Source organism: Echinops telfairi, unplaced genomic scaffold, assembly GCF_000313985.2.
Source record: "Echinops telfairi isolate 266 unplaced genomic scaffold, ASM31398v2 ScPeMD7_34;HRSCAF=130, whole genome shotgun sequence".
NCBI lineage: Eukaryota > Metazoa > Chordata > Mammalia > Afrosoricida > Tenrecidae > Echinops > Echinops telfairi.
Genome location: NW_022103931.1, coordinates 135,264 through 155,174, shown reverse-complemented (window position 1 = coordinate 155,174; position 19,911 = coordinate 135,264). Strand labels below are relative to the sequence as shown.

Sequence of the window (19,911 nt, the reverse complement as noted above, 5' to 3'; positions counted from 1 at the left end):
AAATACTGTTACCGTTGTCTTAATCTCCTTCGGGTACCACCAATAGAGATCTAATTAAAACAGTGACTCCCAAGGGAATTTTCTGGGTCAATTAATTTCAAGGTATATAGGTCAGCTAAAAAACTTATACTAATTTTTAGTATTCCAAATAGGTAGGTAATCTTAAGAGAGTTTCTCAAAAGACACATGATAATCAAGGGGGTTAATTAGAGAGAAATTTTAAGAAAATTGGAAACTGCATTGGTGAGAAAAAGTCAAGAAAGTTATACTCAGAAAAATGTCCCCCCATCAGGACAATACACTTGCTGGCTGCTCTTCAAGGTGAGTAAAGGCGGTCCTATAAGAATCTTGTTGGAAATCTAAGCCTGCCCACCCAGCCTACAGGCAAGTCTGTGCTCCTCCAGACTTTATTTCCCCAAACTAAACAAAAACTTTAAAGAAACATAATATGAGTCCATGGAGTATACCCCTGCCTCTCTTAGGACATGAAGTAAATAGAACAGTGCATGAGGCTGTGGATATAAAATCACTGCCTTCATAAATATATACATACATAAAGAACATGTTCAGATACAATCACATTTGATATTTTTGCTTAATACAGGTTTCTATGATTTTATGGCATTATTTCTTGAGATAACCTCATACTGTATTTGTCAATTTGTTAAATATGAATGCCTATATACCATAATTTCCTTAAAATAAGTATTAAACGAGGGGTTTTATTTGGGGGGGTATTATTGTTTTTAGAAACAGTCTTTAAACACATAAAAGAAAATTTCATTCTTCAAAATTAACCAACCTCTTTGATCGTGAGGATCCTGAAGATTTAGATTTCTCTGAAGAACTAGATGCCTAAAGTATGAAATAAATACAAAGGTGAAACCCTCAAAGGAACATGCCTAAAATTAAATAAATACTATTACTTATAAAGCTCAAAAGCAAATTTGAAATAAAATTCTTTATTAAATATCTTTGTGGCAGTTTTCTTATCGGTACTGCTATATTTTAATGGTGGAAAAAAATAAGAGTTGTTTCATGATCCAAGCTCAAGCAAAGATAACAAAACAAAGCTGTAGAAGTAATTATGTCAAAATAAAGGTACCAAGTTCTAAGGACCTTTGTGATAGGTTACACAATTTCATGTCAACTTGATAAATAAGAATGAAAGGGTGGAATCTAGCCTGTCAATTAGGTCACATCCTGGTGATACCTCCTTGTGGGTGTGGCCTTCTCAAGAGGATTCTGGGACTTTTTATCTTACTACCTTAGGGCTGGGACCCACACTCACTCTCTGCTTCATATTCCTTTTGACAAGCCACAAGGAGCCACGCTGATGGAAGGCAGAGCCTGAGATATGTCCACTGCCATTGGATCCACAAGGCTTTCCAACTACCAGCAGGTGATCTTCCTACATTCAGCCACATTGCCTTGCATGAGTCTGAAGAGGAATTCATAGGCTAATATTGAACTTAAGGACTTGATCTGGACTGGGCTGGGATAATTTAATGATACATAATTACTTCTGGATATGAAGTTCTCTCTTACACATATATGAGTGGCTCTGGATTTTTTTTTCCTCTTAATTAACCCAGACTAATGCATTATGGTACCTTGGGAGTGTGGTACTACAGAAACCATTCATGAAAATCGAGAGTGGATGCTTATTTGACCTCTGCCTCATGGTAGTTTTTCTTTGGCTAGCTGGAGGTAAGATATGGCCACACTGTTTATGCAACTTGTTTTATGGAAAGGACAGAGTAAGTGAAAGTTCTGATTCCTATAACTTGTCTTTGGTTAATCCTGTCTGAAATGACGAAAATAAATGTGATAAATGTAAATTTTGAGCTAAGTGGGTGAAGTTGCCCTTGAACTTCTTCTCTGAGACCATGCTGCTTAGTGAAAATGGCTGACAGAAGGTCAAAATGGCTAACAGAAGGCTGCCTGGCTTGATACAGCCAGAGGCCTAAGGCCATATTTCAGATCAATGGAATAGTTAAGATAAGGATTGAGATAAGACAGATAAGGATTGAATTTAAGTGTTTCAAAAATTGAGATTAGAACACAGTAGCAGGGAGAACAAAGCAATGAAGTCCCTGGAGAATACGAAAAATAGACTTTGGGGCCAGAGCTGGGCACCCCATCAGACTCACCAGAAAAAACTCCTAAAGGTCAAAAACAGACCTGGAACTATTTATAAGCTTTTCTTCTTTTTGTCATTGGTGTTTTAATGTTGTTGTTTTGTTTTGCTCTGTCTTGTTTTATATATATTAATGTCTCTACATGTCTATCTAGATAAGACAGGCAGGATATATAATCCACAGAAGAAAACAATGGGACCAACTGTTGGGGGGAGGGTGGCACTGGAGAGAGGGAGGTGGGGAAAAAGAAACGGTGTCAACCAACCCAGGGACAAGGGAACAAAAAGTGATCTAAAATTGATGGCAAGGAGGGTGTAGGATGCCTGGTGGGGCTTCACCAAGGGCAATGTAGCTGAGAAGAATTACCAAAACACAAATGAAGGCCAAACATGATAGTGAGGAAAGAGGAAAATAAAAGGAAAGAGAGGAAAGAACTAGGAGGCAAAGGAGATGTATAGAGGTGTAAATACAGGCATGTACATATATAAATATAGTTACATATAACGATATGGAAACAGATCTATGTACATATATATTAGGTATTAAGGCAGCAGACAGACATTGGGCCTCTACTCAAGTACTCCCTCAACCCAAAAACACTTGGTTCTGATAACCCAGCATAATGTGAGGCTCACCTTCCCTACTCGATAGCTGAAGACAAAATGGGTGCATAAGCAAGCTGTAGTGAAGAAAGTTGATGGTGCCCAGCTATCTGAAGTCTTAAAGTCTTGAAGATAACATGCAGCCATCTAGCTGAGAAGCAACAAAGCACTTATGGAAGAAGTACACCAGCCTGTGTGATCATGAGATGTCGATGGGATCAGGTATCAGGCATCAAAGACACAGAACAAAAAATCGTATCAATGTGAATGAGGAGGAGTGCAGGGTGGAGCCCCAAAGCCGATCTGTAGACAATTGGACATCCCCTTACAGAAGGGTCACAAGGAAGAGAAGGGCCAATCAGGGTGCAGTATAGCACCAATGAAATATGCAACTTTCCTCTAGTTCTTTAATGCTTCCTCCCCGCCCCCATTATCATGACCCAAATTCTACCTTACAAATACGGCTTGCCCAGAGCATATACACTGGTACAGTAAGAGCTGAAAACACAGGGAATCCAGGACAGATAAACCACTCAACCAAAAATGAGACTAGCTATAACAGGAGGGAAAGGGGAAAGGGGGGGGCTGACCACAATGATCTACATATAACCCCTCCCAGGGGGACAGACAAGAGAAAAGTGGGTGGAGAGAGACAGTGGTAGATACAAGAAATGGGAAAAATATATAAATTGTCAAGGGTTCATTGGGGGGGGGGGCGAGCTGAGACTAAGGGCTCAAGGAGAAAGAAAATGTTTTGAAGATGATGATGGCAACATATGTACAAATGTGCTTGACACAATGTATGGATGATGATAAGTGCCCCCAATAAAATGATTTTTGAAAAAATAAAAGAATTGAGTTTAGGATCTGGCTGTACTAGATTTATACTGTTCTCTACTTATTGTTACTTATACATTGATAGAAATGATTATCGGGAATTATAAATAATTTGTAAGTTCACTGTTTCATTTGAATTTGAATCTTTAAAGGAGTTAGGACAAGTCTGCAAAGAAGGCTCTGTAAAGATAAGCCCAACCCACAGCTTTGGAATCCTCAGGACATTTGCATTCAGAGACTTGCCAAGGGGCTGTTGACAGACTGAAGAAAAAAAAGGAACCCTTTGGTTTTTTAATTTAGAACTAGTGGTTTGTGCCTAAAGCTGGAAAACCTTGGAGCATGAAGGAACTATCCTTTCTAGGACTAAATGTTAAAGGAAGTCTGTGGGCAGCCGGAAAGGCTTGCTAGGTGACTACCTAGGTCTACTTGTTGAGTGGAAGTGAGAAAAAATCACCAGTAGAGGGAGGAGTTAGGTCTGGCCACTGACACCAGTGATAACAAGGACTAGAGGGGAAGAGAGATGGTTGACTGGTCTGAAATTCATGACCTAGCACAAGGGGGACAGGGTTGTTTAAAACTGGTGACTGGGCCCATGGTCTAAAGGTAAGGCAGCCACTGGGCAACCTGGTGAACCTAAGTGAGGCGGCCCATACTGAGTTGACCAAAATCAGACCAGATGAAGAGAAGATTTTTAAGCCTGTGAATTGGTGCATATTGCTACTGACATTATGGACGGCCTGTCCTGATTTGACTTTGCTTATGGATGCAGACTCACACGTGGAATGAAGATTCTTCACATCAAAGAATATGAGTGTCTCCTTAGAGCACTAGGTTGATATAAGTGGGCAGTATAGAAAATGGATACCCAAAATGGGGCGGACAAAGACATGGTTACAAACTCATACATGGGGGATTATGTTCAAAGGATTATGGTGCAGGTGTTCACTTAACTGCAATTTTATGCAAAGAATATTGTTGTTTTGTTCAACTATAGACTATTATGTTTAAATGAGGCTGGCACATTTTGAATTGCATGCATTTTAGTTTTACCCTGACAGGTACAAATATGATTTTAATATTGTTTGTTTTAAAGTGATGCATGGCTAAATAGTTGTGTAAAGGTGTCAAGTTGACAAGGGGTGGTCTGTGGTAGTTACATAGTTTCATGTCAACTTGATAAATAGGCTATAGGGGTGGAGTCTAGCCAGTCAATCAGGTCAAAGCTTGATTGATGCATCTCTGTGGCCGTGGCATTCTCATGAGGATTCTGGGAGTTTGCTCTCTTCCTCCCTGGAAGGGGACACACTCTTTATACTTCGCCTTCCTAATAACAAGTAACATGGAGCCCCTGCTGATGGCAGCCAACACATTTGAGATCCTTCCACCGCCACTGGATCCACAAAATCTTCCACCCACAAGTCTGTGATCTTCCTGTGTTGGGTATCATTTCATGTATTGTGTGAGTCTGAAGGGGAATTTATATATTAGTATCAGACAAATGAGCTAATATATAACTTATGGACTTGACCTGGATTGCACTGTGATGTTTTGTTGATGCATAATTACTTCTTGATATAAATTTCTCTCTTACACACAAGTGTCTCTGGATTTGTTTCTCTAGTCAACCCAATCTAACACAACCTTAATATGTCATTTTTCTCTATCATAGCATATGACATGGAATGCATTCCACATGATCTGAGATACTAAATTTAACCTTGTTGTGCCAGTGTCTATTTTTGTTTTGTTTTTTACAGTAGATAGAAAATAAACATCCCCAAACCATAATGTATTCATGGGTATCGTCATCCTAAGTTGAGCTTCAATAATTATGCTATAATGAAGTTGTGGGTGTCCACTTTAAAGCGAACTCAAAATCAGTCATGTCCTCTCACTCACACACCAATGGAAACAGTACCAGTAACTATCTGTAAACAAGCATTCAGTTAGCTGAGTTTAGGTCAACTGTTGAATGAACACCAAAAGCAAGATATGATTCTTTTCTCAACACAGCTAAGTACCCAAAAAGAAGTATAATCATGACACTTCTTTAATGATACTTGTAGAAACATGTTTGTTAAAAAAGTATTATTTCCCAACCATGTCCTTTCTGCCCTGATGTATTTTCCTAACTGTGCTACAGTAATATTTTCTACATGCCGCTATAAAAACTTTGCATAAGATTCTTTGGAAGATATCTCACCGGAGGAGAATGTGATAACAAAAATCATATAATGCATTATTTCTGTGGAACGTTGAAACAAAGTGGCATAAACACAAAGAGCACATACTAAGAAAACACAGTATGATCATATATACTAGAACTGGCTGAATAAAAATTCTTTTTAATATGCTCCAATGTATTCCTACCTCTTCCTTGTTGTTTTCCATCACATCAGAATTAGTACTAGGTCCACTGGTTTTATCTAAAAAGAAAAAAAGTAAATTAGTAAGATCATTATGTTGTACATGCATTATCCCATCATTTGTTTGTCAATTTGTCACACTGTGGAGGCTTGCGTCTTGCTGTGATGCTGGAAGCTATGTCATCAGTATTTTAAATAGCAGCAGGGTCACCAAAGGTGAGTATGTTTTAAGGAAGCTTTCACACTAAAAACTAACTATGAAAAAGGATTAACAGGCTGTCTGCTTTTGAGGGATTAGCCATTGAAAGACTTACGGTGGCACGTTGTCAGGTAAGAGTGCAAGAATATGCATCCCGCAGGATGGAAGGTACTCAAAATGTAAATAGGGAAGGCTAAAATGATATGGAAACAGTAAAGCTTTCAACACTTTCATTTGCTGATGAGGCATAACTCAAAATGAGAATAAACAGCTACAAACATCAATTATTAAACAAAACATGGAATATACGAAGTATGAATCTAGGAAAATTGGAAGTGATCAAAAATGAAATGGTCAACATAAAGATTGATATCTTAGTGAGCTGAATGAACGTATTTTAGCCATGTTGCATCAGACAATCATATGGGTTCCTGTGCTGGGAATGACACTCATCATTGAAAACAACTTTTCAAGGGCTATCTTGAAGTCTCCAAACACCTATGTTATTAAAATGTACACATCAACCACTAAAGCTAGTGATAAGGAAATTAAAGAACTGTACCATTTTGTTCCATCTGAAATTGATCAAACATGGAATCAAGATGCATTGATGATAAATGGCAAAAGGAATACAAAGTTGAAAACAAAAGAAAGGAACATTTGTTGGAAAACAAAGCCTCGTGTCAGAAACTAATCTAGAGATCACATGACAGAATTTTCTAATAACAATTTCTTCATCACAAATACCTCATTTCAACAACATAAAGGCAAGTGTGCACATAGACCTCACGAGAAGGAATATACAGGAATATAACTTACTACATCTATGGGAAGAGATGATGGAGAAACTCACTACTAGTGGCCAAAATGAGACCAGGGGCTCACTGTGGAATAGAGGATCAAGTGCATATAAGCATGTTCAGGTTGAAGTTAAAGAAAATTAAAACAAATTTATGTGAGCCAAAATATGACCGTGAGTACAGTCCACCTGAACTTAGAGAGCATCTCAAGTACAGATTTAGACAGAATTATATAAGTAAATTACATGCCAATAAAACTGTTGGGGGAAAAATAATAGACTTGACACATTGAAAACTAATGACATAAGACATAAGAGCAGTGTGATGACATCAAGAACATTATACATGAAAAAGCAAAAGTTCCTTAAACAGTCAAAAAGCAGGAAAAGATCAAGGTGGATGTCAGAAGAGACCCTGAAGCTTCCTTTTGAACATACAGTAACTACAGCAAGGAAATAAAGTAAAAGAGCTGCATATCAATTTTCAAAGGACAGCTCAAAAAGCAAAATACAAGTATTATAACAAAATGTGTAAAGACCTCGCATTAGACAGCCAAAGGAAGAACAAGCTCAGCTTATCTTAAACTGAAAAAAATTAAAGAAAAACTCAAACCTTAAGGTCTAATATGGAAAGATTCTATGAACAAAAATTGAATGATGTAGGTGACAGTGGTAGGAAAACAGATCCACCGTACTAAAAAGAACTGGTCAATATTCAACCATTTCAAGAGGTAGCACTGTGATCAAGAAAGCATTAACAACAAGCAAGGTTCCGGGAAGTGACAGGATATCAATTGAAATGTTTTAAGAATCTGAAAAGTACTTGCTTATGTATGCCATAATAGTTAGAATACATTGACATGGTCAGTCAACTGGAAGAAATCCATATTTGTACCATTCAAAAAAAAGGGTGACTGAACAGATTGTAGAAATTTATGAACAATGAAAATAAAATTTTACTAAAGATCATTCAACAATGGCTATTATAACAGTACATCTACAGGGAGCTGCCAGAGGTTCCAGCAGAATTCAAATAGGACATGGCATTAATGCACTTCATTGCTGACGTCAAATCTTAGCTAAAAGCAGAGAATATCAGAAAGATGTACACTTGTGTATTTATTGAATATACAAAGACATTCGAGTGTGTAGATTGTAAAATACAAGTAGCCGTGAGGAGAATGGGATTTCCAGAACACTTCATTATGATCATGCAAAATCTGTACATAGAACAGTAATAGGCAGCTGTGCAAACACACCAAGGGAATGTTGCATGGTTTTAAATCAGGGAAGGTGTGTGTGGGGTTGTATCCTCCCACCATACTTTTTCAATCTGTACGATGGGCAAATAGTCAAACTAGATTGTATGAAGAAGAATGATATACCAGGATTGGAGGAAGGCTTATTAGCACCCCATATGCAGATGACATACAGCCTTACTTGCTGAAAGTCAGGAGGACTTCAAGAACATGCTGATGAAAATCACTCGCTGCATGCAGTCTTCAGTATAGATTACAACTCAATGTACAGAACCTAAATTCTTACAACTAAACCAACAAACAACATCACGATAAATGGAGAATAGATGGAAATTGTCAAGGATTTCATTTTGTTTGGCTCCACAGTCAAGGCTCATGGAAGCAGCAGTCAAGAAATCAAATGACATGTTGCATTTGGCCACCTGGCTGCACAAGATCTATTTAAAGTTTTGAATAGCAAGGACATCACTTTGAGGACTAAGGTGAAAAAGACTTTTCAATCATGCGAACATGAGACAATAAATAAGGAAAACTGAAAAAGAATTGATGCAATTGAATTATGGTGCTGGCAAATTATACTTAAAGTACTGTGGCACAAGACAATGATTCATTCTGCTTTGCAGAGTGTAGATGAATAGGAATCAACGCCGAAATACCTAACAATAACAACAGTGCGTTATCAAACAGAAGACTAATACAACCAACTCCACAATCCATTTTCCAACTTAAGTATGAAAATACTGGTGATAAATTACTCAACTAAAATATACCAGAAAAGTGAACTATGATTCATGCTTCACACCATACACAAAAATAGATTCAAAATGGAATCGGGACCTAAAATCTGTAAACTAAAACCACAAAATTCATAATAGCATATATTCAAAAAGAAACCAATAACAAAAGTATATATAAAAGATCAACAAGCTAAAAACAGATACACAAACAGCCAATTATAAAATGGGCAAAAGAATAGACATTTCACCAAAGAAGACATTCAACTGGCTACAAAACCCATTAAAAAATGCTCAAAGTCATTAGCCATCAGAGAAATGCAAATTAAAACCACTATGAAGTATCATTTATACCCATTACAACTGCTCAGATTAACTTAAAAGGGTGGGTGGGTGGGTGTGTGCGCGCGCACAAAAGTTAGCTTAATTTGTGAGGAAATTGGAATCCTTACCCATACCCACTATTGGTATGAATCCAAAAAGGTATGGCTGTTGGAGGAAAGTGTATCAATTGCTTAAACAACTGAAAAGATAAACAGCACATGACCCAGCAATTCCTGGAGCCATAGAAGCTAACTAATCTGAGATAAGCTTTAAATTGTGAGACAAAAACACACCTTGAAGTCTTACATCCAAATAGTTGTTCAGCTTAACTAGTAAAGAATGTATGCCTTCAACAGACAATACAAGACACGAAATAACAATAATAATATATAATTGATCAAGGCTTCACGAGGATGGGAGAGGGAGGGTGGGGGGAAAAGAGCTGATAACCAAGGGCTCGAGTAGAAAGAAAATGTTTTGGAAATGTTGATGGTAACATATGTACAAGTGTGCTTATTACAATTGAATGATAGATTGTTATAAGATTTGTAAGAGCCAACCAATAAAATGATTAGAAGAAGAAGAATGTCTACCTTGAATACTGTGGTCTTTTAAGATAAAATTGGCATAAGCAACTCAAATGATTAGCTAGGAAACATAGGGCAGTGAGTTTATGTTAATAAAAGAACAACAACTCAAAAAAGAAGGGTGAGAATGGTTGCACAACTCAAAGACTATAATCAATATTACTTAATTGTGCATGCAGATACTGTTGAATTTGTTAATTCTACTTAGTATATTCTCAACAATAACAACGCAAATTATTTTAAAAGACATTACAAATATACATCTAACATATAGGGCTCAAATTGCATATGTGCTTGCAAAATTAAATGAAGAAATAAACCCCTCTATAAGAACAGATGCAGGTGTCAATAAACATTTGGGATAATTGATAGAACATATTAAAAAATAAATAAGAAAATAGAAGACCTGAATATTATAATATATGTTATGTATATAACATATATAATATTGCTTATAATATTATAATCAATTACCTGGTTGATATAACATTCTACACAAAAACAGAACAACATAGTCTTCTCAAAAGTATCTAGATTATTCTACAGTATGAACAACAGATTAGGTCACAAAGCGATACTCAATAAAATTTTTAACTGAGATCATACAAAGTATCTTCTTCAAGCACAAACTAAATTAGAAATTAATAGTATACAAAATGTGAGTAACATACAACAGCTAAGAAAAAAATCAAAACAGAAATCAGAAAATCATTAAAAGGTAAATGAAGCAAATTACAACATATCAAAACTTACTGAAAGTAAAGAACACAGTGTTCAAAGAAAAATTCATAGCTGTGTAATCACTTCTAGTAAGGACAAAGATCAGAAACTAATAGCCTCGCCTTGCAACTAGAGGAAATAAGAGTCTAAAAAAATGAACAATGCAAAAAAATAATACAAATAAAAGAGAATAAGAGAAAATACAAAAACAGAATCAACAAAACCAGAAGAGGATATTTTTAAAAGACCAATAAAATCAGCAAAGTTTGACTAGACTGCCAAAGAATTGAGGCAAGATGAAAACATCTAAAATCAGAAATATAAGTAGGAACATTATAACTTACTCTATAGATATAAAAATAGAAAATACTGCAATAAAAATTGCATGCCATCATTAGAAAACCTACATGAAAGAAACAAATTTCAAGAAACGTACATATTTCTTAAATTGACTCAAGAATAAACAGAAAATCTCGACAAACCCTTAACAAATTAAGAAATTAAATTAGTAAACAAAAATAACCCCCTAAAGGACAAATATTATATGCGAGCACTACTGAAAGTATAAACATCCAGACAACAGCTGGCATTCATTTTCAGGTCATGTAATCTTCTAATCTGGTCTCCAAGACAACAAGGTGCTGTGCCTGCCTAATACTCATGAATCATTTATTAGCCTCGTATTTGTACATCTTAAAAACCACTCTGGCAGAGGCGTACGTCACCTCAGCTGGGTCAGTTTCTCATGCTGAAGGGAGAGGGAGAAAATCAATCATTCCCTGCCAATATAACACTGTTCTACGGTCACCCCGAATCAACAGACACTCCTATAAGGGTAGCTTAGTGAACTTCAATGGAAATTTAAGTCCAGAGGTCAGGGGCAATGGAACAGGGGAACATGTCCGTCTCAGAAGTGATTCACTCCTGTGGGTAGGTTAACCAGGTTGGGCAACATGCCTTTGGGAAAACGGCTTAAAATTACTTATTAAGACCTCTCTCTAATTGGACACTTTTGACCTTTCTAATTGGGCACGTTTCTGACCTTTCAAGGTGCAAACAGCTGTCATAGGCCACACCGGAATTATCTAATTTGGAAACCACACAAAATGAACTGAACTTTGCCTTAAACATATCTGTAAACCAATTAAGAGAACTGAAACACGCCCTTGAACTTAAGGTTGAAATACCCTAGTTTGAGAACAAGCAAATGTTTTACTATCCCAAAGTTATGGATTTGAAACCATTGGGCTTGGATTCAAAATTCTTACTTAAATGCTTCCTCCCACCCCACCCCCACTATCATGATCCCAATTCTACGTTACAAATCCAGCTAGACCAGAGCATGTACACAGGTACAGATAAGAACTGGAAACACAGGGAATCCAGGACAGATAGACCCCTCAGAACCAATATTGAGAGTGGTGATGCCAAGAGGGGAAGGGAAATGTGGGGGGAGATAAGGGGAACTGATCACAGTGATCTACCTATAACCATCTCCCTGGGGGACAGACAACAGAAAAATGGGTGAAGGGAGACATCAGACAGTGTAAGACATCAAAAAATAATAATTTATAAATTATCAAGGGTTCAGGAGGGAAGGGGGGAAAATGAGAAACGGATACCAAGGGCTCAAGTAGAAAGCAAATGTTTTGAGAATGATGATGGCAACAAATGTACAAATGTGCTTGACACAGTGGATGGATGTATGGATTGTGATAATAGTTGTACCAGCCCCCAATAAAATGATTTTAAAAAGAAAAAAGATAAAATATAGATAATAGAATTTACAGGGGAAAAAAGGTACACAAAATCAATCATGAAGTACAAGGTGGTCAGTGACAGGTTTTTATCTATCCACCTCCAAGGTAACCCCATCAATACAACTGCATTAGTCTAGGTACTTTGGAGAAACAAATCCACAGCGACTCATGTATAAGAGAGAGTTTTAGGTAAAGAAAAGGTGCATCACAAAAACATCCCAACCCAATGCTGCCCAAGCCCACAAGTCCAACAATAACCCATTAACCCAACACCAGTCCACAAAGTCCTCCACCTCACAAAACAAAGGCAATGATGCCGACTGCAGGAGGAAAGCTGAGTCAGTGAACGAACAAGCATCTCAGCACTAGCAGGGGTCTCCACATGGCTGCTCCAGCACCCAGGGCTGCATCAGGATAGGTCCATGTAGCTTCTCCTTGGGGATTTCTTGTAGGAAGTCAATCTTGCAAGCTGAAGCAGGGAACTGCTAAGGCAGCTGTACCCGATGCAACCATCACAAAACAAGAGACCCGAGAACTAGGAAGGCGAGGCTCACCACCCATTTATCCCTCCGCCTTTCAACCAGCCCCACATGTGATTATCGGCCAGGCTGGCACAATTAACTAACTGAACAACTTTTATTCAAATGTATGCATCAAGCAGAAAATGCTAGTGATGAAAAAATTGAAGAATTTTACCAACAATTTCAGTTGGAAATTGATTAAATACGCAATCAAGATACATCAATAATTACTAGCGATTGGAACCGCATTTGGAATATATGGGTTTGGTGATATAAATGATGCTGGATATCATGTGATACAATTTGCAAAAGCAATGACTTGTTCATAGCAAGTAACTTTTTGTAACAGCACAAAAAGGAGACTATAAACATATACTTCTCCAGATGGAATCTACAGAACTCAAATTGACTTCCATATGTGGGAAGAGAGGATGGAGAAGCTCAATATCAAGAACTAAAATAAGGCTAATGGGCTGACTGGAATAAACCATCAACTGCTCATGTGCAAGTCCAAGATAAAGGTGAAGAAAATCAAACTAAGTCCACCAGAGCCAAAATACAACCAAGAGTCTCTCCCACTTGAATTTTGAGAACAAATAAATAAAAGAGCTGGCACACTCAATAGCAATGACAGAACACCTGATGAGTTGTGGGAAAACATAATGAACATCATTCACGAGAAACCAAAGGATCATTAAAAGACAAGAAATAAAACATCAAAGTGGATGTCAGAAGAAACTCTGGCCTTTGCTCTAAATCATAGAGTGGCTAAATTTAGTGGAAGAAAGGATGAAGTCATAAAGCTAAACATACAAAGAACAGCCCAAGAAAAGAAAGCCAAATATTATGGTGAAATGTGCAAAGATCTAGAATTAGAACACCAAAAGGGAAGAAAACACTCAGCAAATCTTAAACTGAAAGAACACAGCAAAAAATTGAAGCCTCAAGTGGTACGCCAGGAGAGGCTAGGGAGAAATGGGAGCAAGTAATAATGAGTACAAGAAGAAAATGTTGTCAAACTGATTGTGGTGATGCTCGCACAATTTTTAAAAATACGATTAAACCACTGAATTCTGTGATATGTGTGTGATGTCAATAAAATTGTGTTAATAGCCTTTGACCCTCCCACCAAAAAAGAAAGTTTGGAGCAGGACTACCTCGTTGGAGATTGTGTTAGACAGGGTTCTCTAGAGAGATAAAACCGAATTGCTGATAATTAAATATATTTATTTATAAAGATAATTAGATATATAACAAGAAATGAACTGTTAAATTATATACAGATAAATATAAGAAATGAACAGTTAAATTATAAGCACTACAAATGGCTCAGAGTTGTGAGAGACTAGCAGTCCTTCTCATCTCTCTGCTGCCAGATCGCCCTCTATTTACAGAGTGAGGCTATCTCAGCACAGCAGCCAATCACAAGGCAGATCACCAACTGTCAACTAACCACCAGTCCCAACTGCCAGTCCCCAGCTCCAGAGATGCCTTAAAGGGACCTCAACTTACAGAGACACAGTCCACAGGCTAGGCATCCCACAGGTAGTGTAGCCTATAAATTGAGGCAAAGAACGAGCAAGGCAGCCACACACTGGTTCGATGATCAAAGAGCAAGAGACAAGAAAGCTGAGGCTCACTGAGCCATTATCTCTCCGCCCTTCAGTTAATCCTAATTGTATTTATCGGACAGGCTGGCATAATAAATTATATCAGAGATTCTACCAAATATTTACAAAAGTAACTCAGAACCTTCTTAAACTCCTAAAAACAAAAGACGTAGAACAGCTTACCAAATTATATCTAGAGACTGATGCCAAAAACTACAGACCTATACCCCTCTTATGAATATATATTTTGAAAGTTCTCACCAAAATACTAGCAAAGCCAAGGAAAAAAACATTAAAGGATTATACAACACGATCAAGTGGGATTTACCTGAGGAATGAAAAGAGTAATGAGTTGACATTTTTATTTTTAAAAATCAGTCAATATACTATGATATATAAAAAAATAAAATATCTACATTATTATACCAATTGATGCAGAAAGGCATTTGAAAAAATCCAAGTCTTTCATGATAAAAAACATTCAACAAAGAAATTAAAATAGCTAACAAACACATGAAAATATGCTCATGATAACTAATCATCCAGGAGATGCAAATTAAAAACTACGATGAAGTATCACTTACACCCACAATGACATGCCGATTTTTTTAAAAAAGGCAAATGTCTAATATTGGAGAGGAAATGGAACTTGAATAAACTGTTGGTTGACTTGTAACCACATATAACCACTATAGAAAGGGATATGGCACACCTTAAACAGGAATGGAAAACCTATGAAATCCAGCAAAACCACATTAGGCATATATCCCAAAGAAATAAGAACATGAATGGATGTATGCTGTCACATATTTATTGCCGTACAGTTCACAATAGCAAGAAATTGGAAACAGCCCAAATGTCCAACACTAGAAGAATGGATAAAGAAACCATAGAACACTATGCATCCTTGAAAACAATACCAAAAGCATGAAACACCCAATGACATGAGCGAACGTGGAAACCATTATGCTGAGTAACAGTCAATCACAAAAGGACAAATACTGTTTGAGCCCTCTACTAAATAAATAAACACCAACAAGTAGGTGGGCTTCTGATCTCAGGTCATGTGAACTTCTGATCAAGTCTCCCAAAGAGTGGGGTAGACAGCCTGCCTAGCACCCATGAATCATGCAATACCTCTCTCGGAATGCACATATTAAGGATGACCTCACCTCAACTGGGGTCTCTCCTTCAAGAAGTGGGGAAAGATGATCAACCATTTGGGGCCATTCAACATTGTGATAAGATCATACCAAATGAACAGATACTCCTACAGAAGTGGTAAGGGAAGCCTACTGGAAAGTCGAGTCAAGATGGGTGAGAAGAAGGGAGCATCTATGTTTCAAAGGGCACAATTACACTTCTGTCAGTGAGTAAATGGGGAGGTGCAACTTCACATCATGAAAGCACCCTCAACAAAAATTACATAGAACCCAAGTGAAGTAAGCCTGGTACTGTGTACATGGTTAGACACTTTCAACTTAATTTCTATTCAGCCCTTGGTGACCCAGTCTCTGTACTATAAACTATGGTGACCTTAGACCCTGTCCTTTCAGAGAACATGGCATCCTTCATAGGCCACACCAGAAGGGCTCAATGTGGAAGCCCCACTGAATGGACTAGGCTTTACCTGAAACTTACCTATAATCCTGGGAATTAAGACTGAAACTCCCTGGTATGAGAAGAAACGGATGACTGCTACCCCAAGGCTGCAGAATTGGTGGTCGTGGTATGGATTACCACCCAATGTAAGGAAGCCCAAAGTTTACTACTGGACCAATAGTAAACATCGTGATAAATGGAGAAAAGGTTGAAGTTGTCAAACATTTTGTCTTACTTGGATGTACAATCAATGCTTATGGAAGCAGCTGTCAAGAGATCAAGACATATTGCATTGGGTCAATCTGCTACACAGGACCTCTTTAGAGTATTGAAGAGCAAGAATGTTACTTTGAGAGTAAAGGTGCATCTGACACTAGCCATGGTATTTTCTATTGCATAATAAGCATGTGAAAGACAGACACTGAATAAGGAGGCCTGTAGAAGAATTCATGCATTTGATTTGTGGTGCTGGAGAATTGTGAAAGTACCATGGAGTGCTAAAAGGACAAACTATCTGTACTGGAAGAAGTAAAACCAGAATAAGATCTTAGAGCAGTGGTTCTCAACCTGTGGGTCAAGACCCCTTTGGGGATCAAACGGCCCTTTCACAGGGTCACCCTGTTCATAACAGTAGCAAAATTACAGTTATGAAGTAGCAACGAAAATAATTTTATGGTTAGGGGGGTCACCACAACATGAGGAACTATATTCAAGGGTGGTGGCATTAGGAAGGTTGAGAACCACTGCCTTAGAGGCAAGGATAGTAAGACTTTGTACTTTGGACATATTCTTGGGCGAAACCAGGTCCTGGAGAAGGATATCATGTTTAATAAGGTGGAGAGGCGGTGAAGAAGCAGAAGACCCATGACAAGATGGATTGACACAATAGCTCCAACTATGGACTCAAGCATAGGAACCATTGAGAGGATGGCGTGCAGGACCGAAGTTTCATTCTATTTTGCATAGGGGCACTATGCTCCAGAACTGACTCAAGGGCATCTAACAACAACAGTAAAACATATGGGGTCAAAGTAACAACAAAAGATTTGACATGACACCTAAGGAGTTTATGAGTTTATGTTAATGGAGGAGGAACAACTGAAAAAAGGAGAATAGTTGCACAACTAGAAGAATGTAATCAATGTCTCTGAATTGTACATGTAGAAAAATGTTCCATTGGTTTATGTCTCACATTATACAGTCTCAACAACAACACAAATAACAAATGATATTTTAAATACAAAATAGATATATCAGACCTGATTAAAACAAAAACTTTTGTTCCTCAAAGGGCTTTGTCATCAAAGTGAAGAGTCAATCTCACAATCAGGAGAAAATTTTTGGAATCATATCTGATAAATTAATATCCAGCATATATACAGAACTTCTGCAACTTAACAACAAAAGGGGAAGGGGAGGGAGAGAGAGGGAGAAACCCACTAAAAATTAGGCAAAAAAATTTGAATAGCCATTTCCCTTTTCAGAAAAAGAATGAAATAGTCAATGAGCACACGGACAAAGTGCTCAATGTCACTCACTAGTCATTGTTATTATTGTATGACATTAAATTTATTTTGACACAGTAACCCCATGTGACAGAGTAAAACTACTCCATAGTTTTCTACTCATTTCTCCCACAGAGTGCATGATGGATTTGAACACCGACCATTGAGGTAGCAAAGGAACCCTTAATCATTGTACCACCAGGAGTCCCTCATTGGTAATTAGGGAAATACAAATCAAAACCACAGAGAAACGGAAATTCACACCCACTATAATGACTATTATAAAAAATTAAATTTTTTAAAAATGGGAAACCAACAGGTGTAGGTGAGTGTGTGGTGTAATCAGAACTTCATGCATTAATGATGGAATTGTAACATGGTAAACATAGAAGTTTAGGATCTGACAATACTATTCTTAGTTTATATATCCAAAAGAGCTGAAAAGAGAAGCACAAACAGAGTTACACAACAATGATCACTACAACACAACTTATATAGTCAAAATGTGTGAACAGTTTAAACATCCATCAAAAGATAATGGATAAGCAAAATATAAACATATATATCAGAATATTACTAAGCCAAAAATAGAAATGAAGTACTGATACATGCTATATCATGAATGAACCATTATGTTGTCAGTAACAAAGGACATAAACTGTTAATATTAAAACAGGCGAATGTATAAGGATCAAAGTTTATAAGTGGTTGCCAACCATAGGTGAAAGATGGAAAGAGGAGTCATTGCTTAGCACGCACTCAGTTTCTGTTGTGATGCGAGGGTGATAGAGAAGTGTATTGTGCCAACCTGGCCAATAAGAACATGTGGGATTAATAAGGTCGCAGTTTGATTGGAGGGAAAAGAGATAAATAGCTTAGCAAGCACCGCTTCTATCTCTCTCTCTTGCTCTCTGTGATCAGACCAGTGTAAGGCTGCCTTAGCTAGTTCTCTGCCTCAACTTGTGAGCTGCACTACCCATGGGACACCCAACCCGTGGATCATGTCATTAGAGCTTGGGGTTCCTTCAAGACCTGCTTCGCCACACTGCCGGTGTATACATTGCTTGAGCTGGGGACTGTCGGATCCTATTGTCTGGCTAACTGTTGGTGACACGTCCTGCTGTTTGCTGCCTGTGGCAGGACTGCCAGCATTGCTCTATAGTACTCTACAGAAGATGCAGCTGTCTGCTTCCTTACCTTGGACCCAGCAACCCTCATGAGTTGAAGGACTTCCAGTATATTAACTGTTCCATGGAAGTGAATTAAACTGAGCCCTCTGTACTGCTGTGTGGACTAATAAGCTGTTATATTCCTTCATGCTGTATATATCTATACATATATATATATACCTATACCTATAGATAGATATAGATATCTATAGATAGATATACATATAAAATCATAAGTGTCCTGGTTTTGTTTCTCTAGAGAACCCTAACACAGGGAGTAACTTATTAAATAATGGTGGTGATAAATGCACAAAATAATAATCAATGTCATTTATAATACATTTAAAAATTATTGGATTGGAAAAATGCTTTCTTACACACACTTCTACCATAAGGCAAAAACACCAAAGACATAACAACTATATACAACAATGTGATCTTATCTTGACTCCCAGACTTTGGGGAGAAAAAAAACTTAATATAAGCAAAATTATTCAAACACTGAAATAAGCATATGAACTGGATTAGATATAAGTATTTTGTTTTACCCATCTATTTATACAGTATACATTGTTAATCACGAGTTCTGGAGGTGCAGTGGTTTGGTTAAGTACTTGGCTACTAATCATAAGGCTGACTATTTGAGCCAGCAGCTCCATGGGAGAAATTTGTGGTGGTCTGCTTTTATAAAGATTACAACCTTAAAAAGTGTATGGAGAAGTTCTGTCCAACAGGGTTGCTATGATTCAGAATCTACTCCACAGTAATGGGTTAGGATTGGTTTGCATTGTTTATGTTTACTTCTTGTATTTCTGTATTGCCATATCAAATTACCGTATATACTCGAGTGTAAGCCAACCCGAATATCAGCCAAGGCACCTAATTTTACCACAAAACTGCATTAAAAATGTGTGAAAAACTCAGCTTATACACGAGTATATATGCTATTTTCTTTCTGTTATTAAAAAAAAAACTCTAGACTCACTGTCTCACTCCAACTCACTGTCTCACTCTCACTGTCTCACTCTCACTCACTGTCTCACTCTCTCACTGACTCTCACTCACTGACTCACTCTCACTCACTGTCTCACTCTCACTCACTGTCTCACTCTCACTCTCACTCTCACTCACTGACTCACTCTCTCACTGTCTCACTCTCTCTCACTGCCTCACTCT

The 19,911-nt window shown here is 37.6% G+C and overlaps 1 protein-coding gene across 1 annotated transcript in view; it reads right to left on the bottom strand.

Annotated features, from left to right (window-relative positions):
- The window catches only part of ATRX (ATRX chromatin remodeler), a 256,653-nt gene that overhangs the window by 184,283 nt on the left and 52,459 nt on the right, over window positions 1-19,911 (bottom strand). Inside the window, exons 3-4 of the mRNA XM_004715899.4 lie at window positions 5,951-6,006; window positions 803-855 (exon numbers count right to left, since the gene is read on the bottom strand). Of these exons, the coding sequence (XP_004715956.2) occupies window positions 803-855; window positions 5,951-6,006 (109 nt within the window). The remainder of the gene's footprint in view (window positions 1-802; window positions 856-5,950; window positions 6,007-19,911) is intronic.